A 13,047-nucleotide genomic window follows, 5' to 3' on the forward strand; every position below is an offset into this window, starting at 1 on the left:
TGACAAGTCTGAGGCAATTAATATTCCGGATGCCTTGATGTAACCTGCTTTGTTGTTGGTTGTTGTCTTTTGTTTTTTATTCCTCTGTCCAAGAGTTTAGGAGATCATCTCCCTGTTCCCAATATCCTGAAATCCCACAAATTGTTTCCTTTTTTTTTTTTTTTTAAGATTTTATTTATTTATTGATGAAAGAAACAGAGAGAGAGAGGCAAAGACACAGGCAGAGGCAGAAACAGGCTCCAGGCAGGGAGCCCGACGCAGGACTCGATCCTGGGTCCCCAGGATCAGGCTCTGGGCTGAAGGTGATGCTAAACCGCTGAGCTACCCGGGCTGCCCTCACAAATTGTTTCATTGATTATTTCCTCTCCTCTGTTTGCAATGGGGCAATGGACTTCTTAGATTGGTTTTCTAATTTCTGTTCTTTTCTTTCCTATTTTTGTTTTCTGCTCTCTAGAATATTTCATCAACATAGCTACCAGTCCTCCAATTAAGTTTTTTATTTCAGTTCCAGAAGCTCTTTTTTCTTCTATGGTTCTTTTATTCTGTTCTTATTCTGTCATTGCAATATGTTCCCTAAGGATGTTTTTCTTCTAATATCTTTTTATTTCTTCCAAGTTGGTGTTTCCTATTTATTTTTTCACCTTTTTCATTAGTGAAGAGGCTTTCAGGTGACTAAACAATAGAAATTTATTGTCTTACCATTCTGGAGGCTGTCAGTGTGAAATCAGAGTGTGAGCAGGGTTGGCTCCTTCTGAGGGCTGTGAGGGAAAAAAATCTGTCTCAGGCCCCTCCAAAGATCCTGTCTCACAATGAGGTCACATCCTGAAGTACAAAGGGTTAGGACATTCAGCATAATGGAAGTCCAGGATAGAGGGAGCAACAGTACAAAAAAAAAATCAGATTTTAATTTTTGCACAGCATTGCTTAGTAACTACTTGGCTCATTTCTAAAACCCAAGATTAAAGGATGCTTATGGAAGCAATTGATTTTTCTCTATTTTCTGGTGTAAATATGTAAGCATGGCTCATCCACTAATTGCATTTGCTTTGGAAATTGGAATCTAATGAAGAATATCTTTAGTATGATCTATTGATACTTTATCTTGATTAAGTGAAACTGCATTATCTTACAGAAATATATCCCTTTTCTTTGTTTTTAGGTTGGCGTTGTAAACGGTATGGTCACCGAACAGGCGACAAAGAATGCCCTTTCTTTATCAAAGGCAACCAGAAGTTAGAACAGTTCAGAGTTGTAAGTAAAACCTATGGTTTCAATTTATATTTGCCAGAGATGGTGAATGTCAGTGACTCAGGCAGTGACCAGTGAACTGGAGGTTAACATGTACTACATTTCCAGTGCTTTCTGGCCAAAGTATCTGTGTTAATGACATTTCTGTTAAACTGAATTTAAGGGGATTCCTGGGTGGCTCAGTGGTTTAGCGCCCCCTTCAGCCCAGGGCGTGATCCTGGGGTCCCGGGATCGAGTCCCGCATCGGGCTCCCTGCGTGGAGCCTGCTTCTCCCTCTGCCTGTGTCTCTGCCTCACTCTCTCTGTGTCTCTCACGAACAAATAAATAAAATATTAAAAAATAAATAAATAAAAATAAATAAACTGAATTTGTATGACAGATTAGCTCATTAGCAAAAAACTAATGTTTATTAAAGTGACATTTGCTTATGCCTTGGGAACACCAATTTCCTTTTCTGAAAGATTGTGTTCAATCACTTTTTGCTTATAGAAAAAAATCTTTCATAACTAAAATCAGCGTTCTAGTTCCAATCTTTATGTCAAGATTAAATATGTTTCTTTTATAAACTAGATATATATGTATAAATGATGTATCCAGTTTGCATGACAGTAAAATAGATGTGTCATTTCCCCACTTTATTTTCACAGTCACCTTGCAGGGTTGTTAGCACCCATTCAGGCACTCTTTCAGGCAGTTTACTTATGCTGTTATCAGAGAGATTAGGATTATCACCATATATCAAACTGGGATCCGCAAACATTTGCCAGGGACTTTAAGACATTTTAAAAATTCGGGACGCCTGGGTGGCTCAGTGGTTGAGCATCTGCCTTCGGCCCGAGGCGTGATCCTGAGTCCGGGGATCAATCCCACATCGGGCTCCCTGTGAGGAGCCTGTTTCCCCCTCTATGTCTCTGCCTCTCTCTGTGTGTCTCTCATGAATAAATAAATAAATAAAATCTTTTTTAAAAAAGGCATTTTAAAAATTGTACTTTCATTTTAAAAATATGGGGAAAATATTCTGGGTAAATCAGTGCTACCAGGAAAGGCAAATTTACAGTTCCTATAAGTTAAATTGAATGAAAAAATTCATATATTTTAATTCAGAACCTAAATTCTAAAAGTAGATCCTAAGGCTATGAAATCAATATATACAAATTTTTATGAACATGTAAGGAATTATTCAGAATTATTTCTGTGACTGAAAAATAGACTAAAGAAAATAGGAAACAACTTCAGTGACCAGCATACTAACATAAGTACTGTAATATAGAAGTCATATAGCTTTAGTTTCTTTTTTTTTATTTTTTTTTATTTTTTTTAATGATAGTCACACAGAGAGAGAGAGAGAGAGGCAGAGACACAGGCAGAGGGAGGAGCAGGCTCCATGCACCGGGAGCCCGATGTGGGATTCGATCCCGGGTCTCCAGGATCGCGCCCTGGGCCAAAGGCAGGCGCTAAACCGCTGTGCCACCTAGTGATCCCAGAAGTCATATAGCTTTAAAAAAAATAAAGTCATATAGCTTTTAAAAATTATTTTTTGAAAAAAAAAAAAATTATTTTTTGGAAGAATGTATAATATCATGGGAAGATATTCATGAAAATGTTAATAAAAAGAGAACACAATTATATATTATAGTTTTTTGTAAATTATGACTGACTAGAAGAACCATGCTAAAATGTTAGCAGTAAATATCTCTGCTAGTAAGAATATAGATATTTTTAACTTTTTTGTTTTTTTTTATTTTTTTTATTTTTAACTTTTTTAATATGTAAATTTGTTATTGAACATTTTTAAAGATAATTCACTTACAGTAAAATTCAGTCTATGTGTAGTCCTATTCTAAGTACTTTTAAATTACACAACCATTACAAGAATACGTTTGCTTTAACAAAATTGACATGTTACAGTAAGGTTTTTCACAATTGATTTTTTAAGTCCAATATTGCGTGTCTCCAAGGAAATATGCTTAGGTAATTTGATAAGGATATTTCCACACTTCTTTTTGGGCATATACATAGGTTTTTGCGCATCAGTACATGAATCATTCTTATGTATCATTTCCAACTTAATATCTCTTGATCATCTGTTTACATAAAAAAAAGAAGTACCTCAATATTTCTAAGTAATATTTAATGATTCATGTTTGATATCCTTAAAAAAGCTATTCAAATTATATCTGTATAACTTTTTTGTAGCTTCTATGAGTTTGAAGTGATGGCTACCCTTAAGAAGGATTAGAACGTGTTAAATATAAAATTACACCAAACAGGGAAAAAAAAACTGCTTTCAGTAAAATACGAATTTTTATTTAGCTGATAGTCCATGGAGCCTAACAGAACTGTAACCTTTTGTCATCCTCAAGGCACATGAAGATCCCATGTATGACATCATCCGAGAGAACAAAAGACACGAAAAGGATGTAAGGTGAGATGGTTCTAATGATACCAATACCCTCTTATGGTCTGAAATTATATAAAGTTGGAAACACCCATTCTAGTATTAGATGAGTGGTTTGGTAACTATGGTACTTTAGCTGTGAAACATTTGGAAGGCAGGAGTAATCACAGAAAGGCCAGTGGGTGGGGAATGGGCAGGCCAGCCTTGTTCTACTTGGGTTAGCTTAAAGCAGTGGGCTTGGCTGCTCCTGCTCACACCACTGATGGATACTGACTTAGTTTCAGTGTCTGAGCTATTGTTAAAAATTCGCTTTAGACAAGAATAAAGATAAGGTGAATGAAGAGGAGGGTTGGTTCTTCTCAAATTGGTTACATGGAATTCTAAGTGTTAAGGAGATAGATTACCTAGTGTGACCTTGAGCAGCTGTGGGTGGGAGGGTGGGGTGTGATGAAGGAAGGTAGGAACGTGTCCAAAGTTCTGTACTAAGGACTGGAGAAACATGCAGAAGAATTCAGGATGATGAAGAGACTACAGAGTGACTTGTACACTGGTTACCGTCACGTCAGAGAGGCATGGGTGTGAACAAGAATGGGGAAGACATGCACAAATAAAAGTGAATACTGTCTTCAGTAAGGTGGTTATTCGTGATGTTTTTTTTTTACTCTCGCTGCTGCTCTTATATCGTTTTTATCTATGTTTTATCTACGTTAAATATGGTTTTGGTTAATCTTCTCTGTGTAGGATACAGCAGTTGAAACAGTTACTGGAGGACTCTACCTCCGAGGAAGATGGGAGCAGCTCCAGTTCCTCAGCATGCAAAGAGAAACACAAGAAAAAGAAGAAGAAAGAAAAACATAAGAAAAGGAAGAAAGACAAGAAGAAGAAGAAGAAACGAAAGCATAAGTCTTCCAAGTCGAATGAGAGTTCAGACTCGGATTGATGAGGACTTGACTGGTTGAGCATTGTCTCCCCACAGATCAGACACTGTGGCCAAAGACCAGAGGCCACGGTGGAGGCGGGGAGGACGAGGAGGGAGCCGCCAGAGAGCAGGGGATTCGACGTCACCCGTGTGAATCCTCACCTGCCTTCCAGCAAAGATGTGACCCCAGGAGGGTGAGTTGTACCTTCCCAGGCGCTGGCTCTGGACAGCAGCTGATCTCAGGCAGGAAAGCTTTGTTCAGTGCCCTCCTCCCGCTGAGCCCCGAGGTTTGTGATTCCTTGGAGGGGCCTGTGCCGGGGCAGCTGGACTGGGGATGAGCTCTGAGGAAGCTCCAGGTGCTGCCCCAGCCTCTCCCACCCCCCACCAGGGCACTACTTGGTTCCCAGAGACTTCAGGCTTGACTTTTCTCTGTTGTCCAGGATAATAAAAGCTCATTATTTATTTTTTAAATGTATTTATTTTTTACTTCTGAATAATACATGCATGTGCTCAAATTTAAAAGGTATACAAGGTTTAATCATGAAAATTTTTCCTCCTTCCTTTCTTTCCCAGCCACGTGTATCCCTTCCCAATGGCTACCAGTTTTACCAGGTTCTTGTTGGGTCTTCCAGAAATATTTTATATATCACAATAAATATAGGGCTTTTTTTTTTTTACACAAATGCCATAAATACTCATCTGCACATTTTTAACAATGTAAACAGATTATTTTAATATCAAGTACATTTGGCATTGCTGTACCAAAAGGCGTATATTTATAATCACATGAGATGGTTTAATTGAGGAGGAAGGAGGGTTTAATTGAGATTTAATTGAGGCTATAACAGCAATGAAAAATCTTGTGTGGCTACACTGTATTTCATTTGTTTGGATCTGACTGCCTGCATCCCAAGATTTTTCTGAGTCATTGACTCAGAAAATTTTTAAGAATATAGGGGAATTGTTAGATGAGGTCAGCTACCCATATCCCAAAACACATCCCTCACTTCCTTCATCTTCCTGTTAGTTAAACACAGCCCACCTATGCTCTTCTGTCTTTGTACCACAGCAAAAGCAGCTTAGCTCATTTGTGTGGTGCTTGCAGCTAACGGAGAGGAAGTCTTGTTCTTTACTGAGCCAAATAGAGATCATCCTCACAGGTGTCCCTCCCTCTTCAGCAGGGGCTATTGCTGTTTTCAGGGCCCCAGTAACTCTCCTCCCATTTCTGTCCTCTTTCTCTGGGGGGTTTCTCTGGGAATTACCCCCTCTTTAAAGAACAGCCAATCCAATCCCAGAATGGACCCATGTTCTACTCATCAATGAATGCTCCCAGTGTTGGCCTTGGAGTAACATACTGGTACAGACTGGAATCAGCACACTAGGCTTCTTATTTCTGAAAGTTCTAAGGCCAGTTAATTCAGGTATCCTTTACATTTATTCTTGGCATCCTAGGTCAGCATGCAAAACATGGGCCATCTGTCCTCTCCTGTGTCCTCCTCAGTGTTTCCTACTAGTCTCATAACTCATCTTCCAGGAATTTCTGTCCTTCTGGAATCCAATTCACAAAAAAATATATATATATTTTTTAAGATTTTATTTATTCATGAGAGACACACACAGAGAGAGAGAGGCAGAGACACAGGCAGAGGGAGAAGCAGGCTCCAAGCAGGGAGCCTGACATGGGACTCCATCCCAGGTCTCCAGGATCACGCCCCGGGCTGAAGGCGGTGCTAAACCCCTGAGCCACCCGGGCTGCCTGAAAAAATATTCTTAAACAATAATGAAAATCTGCATCCATATCAACTACAGTGCTTGTTAAAACACAGATCACTGAACTCCCAGATTTCCAGAGTTTCTAATTCAGTAGGTTTGTGGTGAACCTAGGAATGTTCCTAACAAGTCCCCAAATGATCCTAACACTGTTGGTCTGAGAACCACACTGGGAGAACCACCGCTCCGTGTCTTGGAGCCTTCCTCCACTTCCTGTTATAACTGGAAATCTGGCCATCTCCTCCAGCCCTTGCAAGGTAACTACTGTCCCTACTCCCTTATTCTGGTTTTCTGTATCTTTTTGTTTCTGGCCTAGATCCCAAAGTCCCATCACTTAAGCCTGTCCTCCCGATTCAGAGCCATTGCAGAGTAAGAAGTGAAAGGAAATCTACTTAAAATGGTTTTATAGCACCTTCAAGATCAAGATCTTTTAAAAAATACATTACCAGTTTTTTAAATTAGTTTTACATAACTGAATAACACTATGAATACTGTTCTCTTCCTGTCAGGCCAGCCTCCACTTGTGCCCTGGACGCCGACTCTCAGGAGTTAGAGGGCAGTGATTAAGAGCACTGGCTCCGGATCCAGACTGCCTGGTTTTGAATACCAGCTGCACCATTCCTGAGCTATCAGATTATACAAGTTGCCTGACCATTCTGTGCTGCCATTTACTTGATGGATAATATTTACCTCATAGAATCATCAAGAATGAAAGGACTCAATACTTGTAAAACATTTAGAACACAGTTTGGAACATTTCAATTGCTAAATGAATGTTAGTTGTTCCTGCTGCTACTTATGCTATCATCATTATCTGTTCCTGCTTCCTCACGGATCTTCCTTCCTTACCTCATCACACTCCGGTCTTCACATTCTTTCTTCCTTTCAACTGTTGCCACCAGCATTTAAAAACTATTTTAAAATTGTAAATGGAGGGGCATCTGGCAGGCTCACTCTGTAGAGCATGTTGACTCTTGATCCCAAGGTTGTGAGTTCAAGACCCATGTCGAGCATGAAGTCTTCTTTAAAAAAATTTTTTTGTAAAATTTGAAAAGTAATAACCTGCTCATCCCAATTCAACTGTCCTACGACTTCATCTCACTTACTATACACCTTGGCAGTCTCACTGCTTCCTACAAGCTTTAAGTGGCCACAAAATTCCTTGGTTGGAATGTGCTACCTAACCATTTAACCATTCTTTATGCAGTTAATTATTTTGGGTTGAAAGCAATCAAAACCCAGCAGATTTAGAAAAAGCTCTTTACCTCCCCCTCAACTGCCTGCCTGTACAAGGAAGAGAGCTATTAACAGATTCCTCTTTATCTAAGATGCTTATTTGTATAATAATAGGGCAGCCTTTGTTTTCCAGACATCTGTCACCTCCCTGCTGTCTTGCTCAGTCCCCTGTTCCTCTTAGCTCATGTGTCTTACTGCTTCACTGTCTTTGGAATTTCATATGTAGGAAACTGTATTTGATTTGTCTCATTTCTCATATCAATTTGATTCTTAGTCCAGCTAAAAGAACCTTAAAGGGCAGAGAACATTCTCCCTCCACAACCACCACATACATATTTCTCACAAATCACTATACCACAGAAGGGCAAATATCTTAAATAAACAAGAATCTGTTAATAGCTCTCTTCCTGGTACAGGCAGGTAGTTGAGGGGGAGGTAAGTAAAAAAGCTTTTTCTAAATCTGCTGGGTTTTTATTGCTTTTAACTCAAAATAATGTTCATGTCAAAGTAACCCATTTGGGGCAGCCTGCCATTGGCTCCTACATGGTCATTCAGATTACCAAAATATATTTCTCATATACATTTGGTCTTTATCCATAGTTTCTAGCTCATATCTCCCCAAAACACTTGTAATCTCATGAGTGATATGAGCAATGGGAGCTTTTTATTATTATTTTTTTTAATATTTGGTCTCCTGTCCCCAATTCCTAAAATCACTTCAGAGCCATAAGGGCAAAACTGGTGTTTTGTTACTCTAACAAGCCCCTTTCCACCAAAACTGGGTTTATGTTAATGAGTTGAATTTTGGAAACCACCTAAGGACGGGGACTTGTTGCCATGTATAGCATCAGGAATTTTCAGTCCTACCCCCTGATTTTAGGGGAGGGTAAAAGTAGGTTGAATTAATCACCAATAGGCCATTATTTCATCAATTGTGCCCATGTAATATGCGTCTAGTATGGTTTGGAGAGCTTTCTGGAAGAGTGGCACCCCTGGATAGGGCATAGAAGCTCCTCACCCCTTCCCACATACTTTGCCCTAAGCATCTGTTCCATCTGGCTGTTCCTGAGTTATATCCTTTTATAATAAACCAATAATCTAGTAAATAAAATGTTTCTGTGTCCTCTAAGCTGCTCTTAAGCAAATTAATCAGACCCTAAGCAGGGGGCAAGGGAACCTCCAACCTATAATCTGCCTGTCAGAAGCACAGGTGATAACCTGGGCTTTTGGGTGGCATTTGAAGAGGGGTGGGGCAATCTTGTAGGACTGAGCCCCTAACCTGTGGTATTTGATACTTTCAGTATCAGAACAAAGTTAAATTGTAGGGCACCCTTCTGGTGTTGGTGTCCTGAGAATCCTTGGATGTGTGTGAGGAAACCCACAGGCAGACATTCAACCACTGAGCCACCCAGGCATCCCAAAAAAATAGTTTTAAAGTAATCCCTATACCCAATGTGGGGCTCAAACTCACAACCCCAAGATCAAGAGCTTCATGCTCTACCTCATGAGCCAGCCAGGCACCCCTACAGTTTTTTTGAAACTTGGTCCTATTCAGGGATCTTAATTGTGGGGGTCTTCTCTGTATTTTAGGATATTCAACAGCATCCCTGACCTCTACCCACTAGATGCCGCTAGCACTACCACTTCTCACTTGTGACAACCAAAAATATCTACATGCAAAGGAATAAAACTGACCCTTATGTTATACCACACACAAAAAATCTATTCAAAATGGAGTAGATATTTAAATGTTAAGAACTTAGGGGCACTGGTAGAGAATGTGATACTTGATCTGAGGGTCATCAGTTCAAGTCACACATTGGGCATAGAGTTGACTTTAAAAAATAATAACAAATATTAAATAGATACATAAGTAATAGATAATGGTAAATAGAAAAAGGTTCCTTAAAAATAATAAGTAATAATAAATAATGTTAAGACTTAAAGCTCTAAAACTGCTATTAAAAAAAACATAGGAAAAAGCTTATTGGGATGCTGGGTGGCTCAGTGGTTGGGCATCTATCTGCCTTTGGCTCAGGGCGTGATCCTAGAGTCTTGGGATCGAGTCCCACATCGGGCTTCCTGCATGGAGCCTGCTTCTCCTTCTGCCTCGGTCTCTTCCTCTCTATCTCTCTGTGTCTCTCATGAATAAATAAAATCTTTAAATAAAAAAAAAGCTTCTTAACACTAGTCTTAACACTGATGTCTTGAATATGACACCAACTACATCAAATTAAGAACGCTTTTACAAACCAAAGGAACAATCAAAATGAAAAGGCAACCTAGGAATGGGAGAAAAGTCCTGTTTCAGAGGAGTTAATACACAAAATATATAAAGAACTCCCACAACTCAATAAATAGCAAGAAAACAAGCTGATTTTAAAAACAAAGGAATTGAACAGACATTCCTCCAAAGAATAACCGTCAAGTACATTAAAAAATATATCACTGATGATAGAAATGAAATGCAAATCACAAGCACAATAAGATATCACCTTATACTTGTTATGATAGCTATTATCAAAGAAAGATATCAATGTTGGTGAGAATGTGATGAAATGAGAATCCTTGCACATGTTGGTGGCAATGTCAATGGGGGAGGTTGCTACCAAAAAAAACAGTATGGCAATTCCTCAAAAACTTAAAAACAGAACTACTATTTTTCCTAGTCCCACTTCTAAGTATATATCCAAAGTTATCAGAATCAGGATCTTTTTTTTTTTTTAATTTTTATTTATTTATGATAGTCACAGAGAGAGAGAGGCAGAGACACAGGCAGAGGGAGAAGCAGGCTCCATGCACCGGGAGCCCGATGTGGGATTCGATCCCGGGTCTCCAGGATCGCGCCCTGGGCCAAAGGCAGGCGCTAAACCACTGCGCCACCCAGGGATCCCCAGAATCAGGATCTTGAGGAGGTACTGCATTCCCATGTTCACTGCAGCATGATTGACAATAGCCAAGACATGCAGACAATGAAAATGCTCATCAACAGATAAAAGGGTAAACACCATGTAGTATTATTCAGCCATAAAATAGCGAAATCCTACATCTGTGACAACATGGATGAAACAGGCAGACTTTATCTTCACTGAAATAAGCCAGACACAGAGGACAAATACTACAGGATACCACATGAATCTAAAATAGTCAAACCCACAGAAACAAGAGGGTAGAATGGTGATTCCCAGGGACTACGGTGAGGAGGAAACAGCAAGGTATTAATCAAAGAGTAAACGTTTTATTTTTACAACATAAATAAGTCCTAGAAATTGACTTTATAGCATAGTGTCAATAGTTAATACTAAATCATATACTTAATATTTTATGAAGATCTTATATTAACTATACACCATACATATGTATGAGAGAACACACAAGTTGAAACAAACATTTGAAAGTTTATGGCATAGATGGTAATATTTTCACAGGTGAATAATCATCTCCAAACTTACGAAGTTGTATACCAATGTGCAGCTTTTTTTATACCAATCATACCTCAATAAAGTGACTTAATAAGATAAATAAAATGTATGGAAACTGTCTCAGTTGGGAGTCACTGCTTGAGCAGTTTTTTCAAAGAATTATCTCTACAGTTGACCCTTGAACAACATGAGTTTGAATTCTGTGGGTCCACTTATATGCAGATTTTTTTCAATACTGTATTATAAATGCATTTTCCTTATGATTTTCTTAACACTTTTTCTTTAGCTTACTTTATTGGAAGAATACGGTATATAATATATACAGCATACAAAATACATTTATGTTACCTGTTAAGCTTCCAGTCAACAGTAGGCTATTAGAAGTTTAGGGGAGTCAAGTTATACTCAGATTTTGATGCACAGGAGGTTGGTACCCCAACAGTTCAACTATATTTATTCTCTTTACATACTTTTCTTTTTTCTTACCCATCGTGCTCTTGGATATACCTCTTAGATTAGTACACTTGGACTTCCATAACAAATACCACAGAATGGGTGCATAAACAACAGAAATTTACTTTCTCCCAGTTCTGGAGGCTAAAAGTTCCACATTAAAGTGCCAGGACACTGATTTCTAATAAGAGGACTCTGCTTGTAGACAGCCTCACTTGGCCTTTTCTCTATGCCCACACAGAGCACTCTGTTACCTCTTGCTCTTTTATAAAAACAGTTCTTTTGGATCAAGGACCCAGTCTTATGGTCTCATTTAACCTTAATTACGCCCTTAAAGGTCCTATTCTCCAAATGTAGTCACACTGGGTGTTAGGACTTAAATGTAGAAGCTTCAAACACACTTCACTCCATAACATCCCTGAAGTGCTCTTGCTAGGACCACCAGTACTGCCATTGTTAAGAAATCCTTTTTAGTCCTTTTCTTAATCTTTTTAGCATTTGACACTGTTGACCCCTTTTCCATGAAAGATCCTTAGCAACTGGATTTCATGACACCTCTCCAGATGTTCTAACCTATCTCATAGGCTGCTTTTCTTACACTCCAGTGTAACTCTTGGTTCCAATCCTTTAAATATCAATGTTACTCACACTTCTGGCTTAGCCCTTCTCTTCATTCTGTTCTCAGCAACTCTTATGGCTTAAAGTGTCAGTACTCTGATGACAGCCCTGAACACCTTCCTGAGCCCTAGACTTACTCATTTAGATGTCCTGTGGGCACTCCACCACTCTACCCAGCTCACAAGCATGATACCTTTAGCATTTTACTCTAAAGATGGTGCCATCATTCACCTCAGTTGACAGAAGCCTAGCCTGATCCTTCCCAGAAGCTCTCAGCTGCTTCTGTCCTGTGTGCTTCTCAATACCCAAGGCACCTATTATACTCTAAAGTGACTATTTCCTTGCCTGACTGCCCATTAATCTGGAAAATTCTTGAGGGCTCAGACCATGCTCCCTGTTATATCCTCAGCCTCCAACACACTGATAACATATGGTATTCAATACAATTTTATTGAATGGATAGATTTTCCAGTTGGAACATTATTTAGAATTGCCAGTGAATACCATACTGCACTTGTGTCCACCTACTCATCAACTGCAGGCTGAACCCCACACCTGGTGTTAGATGTAGGAAGGACAGTAAATTACCCCACAAACTGAGAAGGTACTTTGAAACCAGAAAACAAGCAACTCCATACAGTTTACAGTTTTATTTAGGGTAACTTACTGATGCAGCATCAGACAGGAAAAGATCCAGGCATCTACACAACTACTCTCCATAAAGTCCAGACCTTAGTCCACAGATTTTATAGAGCAAGGAGATGCAGAGGGCATTGTGGTAAGGTCAAAGGCTTTCACATGTAGCAGACCTCATGTCACAATCTGTGTGTGGTGGGGTTACGGTGGGCACAGAAAACTATTATCTTTAGTACTTATCTAAAAAATTAACTACTTACTGGGGATATGCTATAGAGGATATAGCAATTAACAACAGCACAAAAAATGTACACCATGGTTCAAAGGTACAACAAGTACACCCACTA

General features: G+C 39.2%; 1 protein-coding gene across 5 annotated transcripts in view; it reads left to right on the forward strand.

Moving 5' to 3' along the window:
- Positions 1 to 13,047, forward strand: part of LOC140608716 (retinitis pigmentosa 9 protein-like) — a 185,880-nt gene that overhangs the window by 15,288 nt on the left and 157,545 nt on the right. For 3 of the 5 annotated variants that reach the window (XR_012010691.1, XR_012010687.1, XR_012010689.1), the window contains exons 4-6: positions 1,160 to 1,251; positions 3,612 to 3,673; positions 4,388 to 4,759. Coding sequence is in view for 1 of the 5 variants with exons in the window: in XM_072783557.1 (XP_072639658.1) it covers positions 1,160 to 1,251; positions 3,612 to 3,673; positions 4,388 to 4,586 (353 nt within the window). In the remaining 4 variants the exon portion in view is untranslated. Of the gene's footprint in view, positions 1 to 1,159; positions 1,252 to 3,611; positions 3,674 to 4,387; positions 5,037 to 6,844; positions 11,964 to 13,047 lie in introns of those variants that run through there. The other 2 variants (XR_012010690.1, XM_072783557.1) reach the window with 2 other exon arrangements.

Source organism: Canis lupus, chromosome 18 (genome assembly GCF_048164855.1).
Source record: "Canis lupus baileyi chromosome 18, mCanLup2.hap1, whole genome shotgun sequence".
NCBI classification, from domain to species: domain Eukaryota; kingdom Metazoa; phylum Chordata; class Mammalia; order Carnivora; family Canidae; genus Canis; species Canis lupus.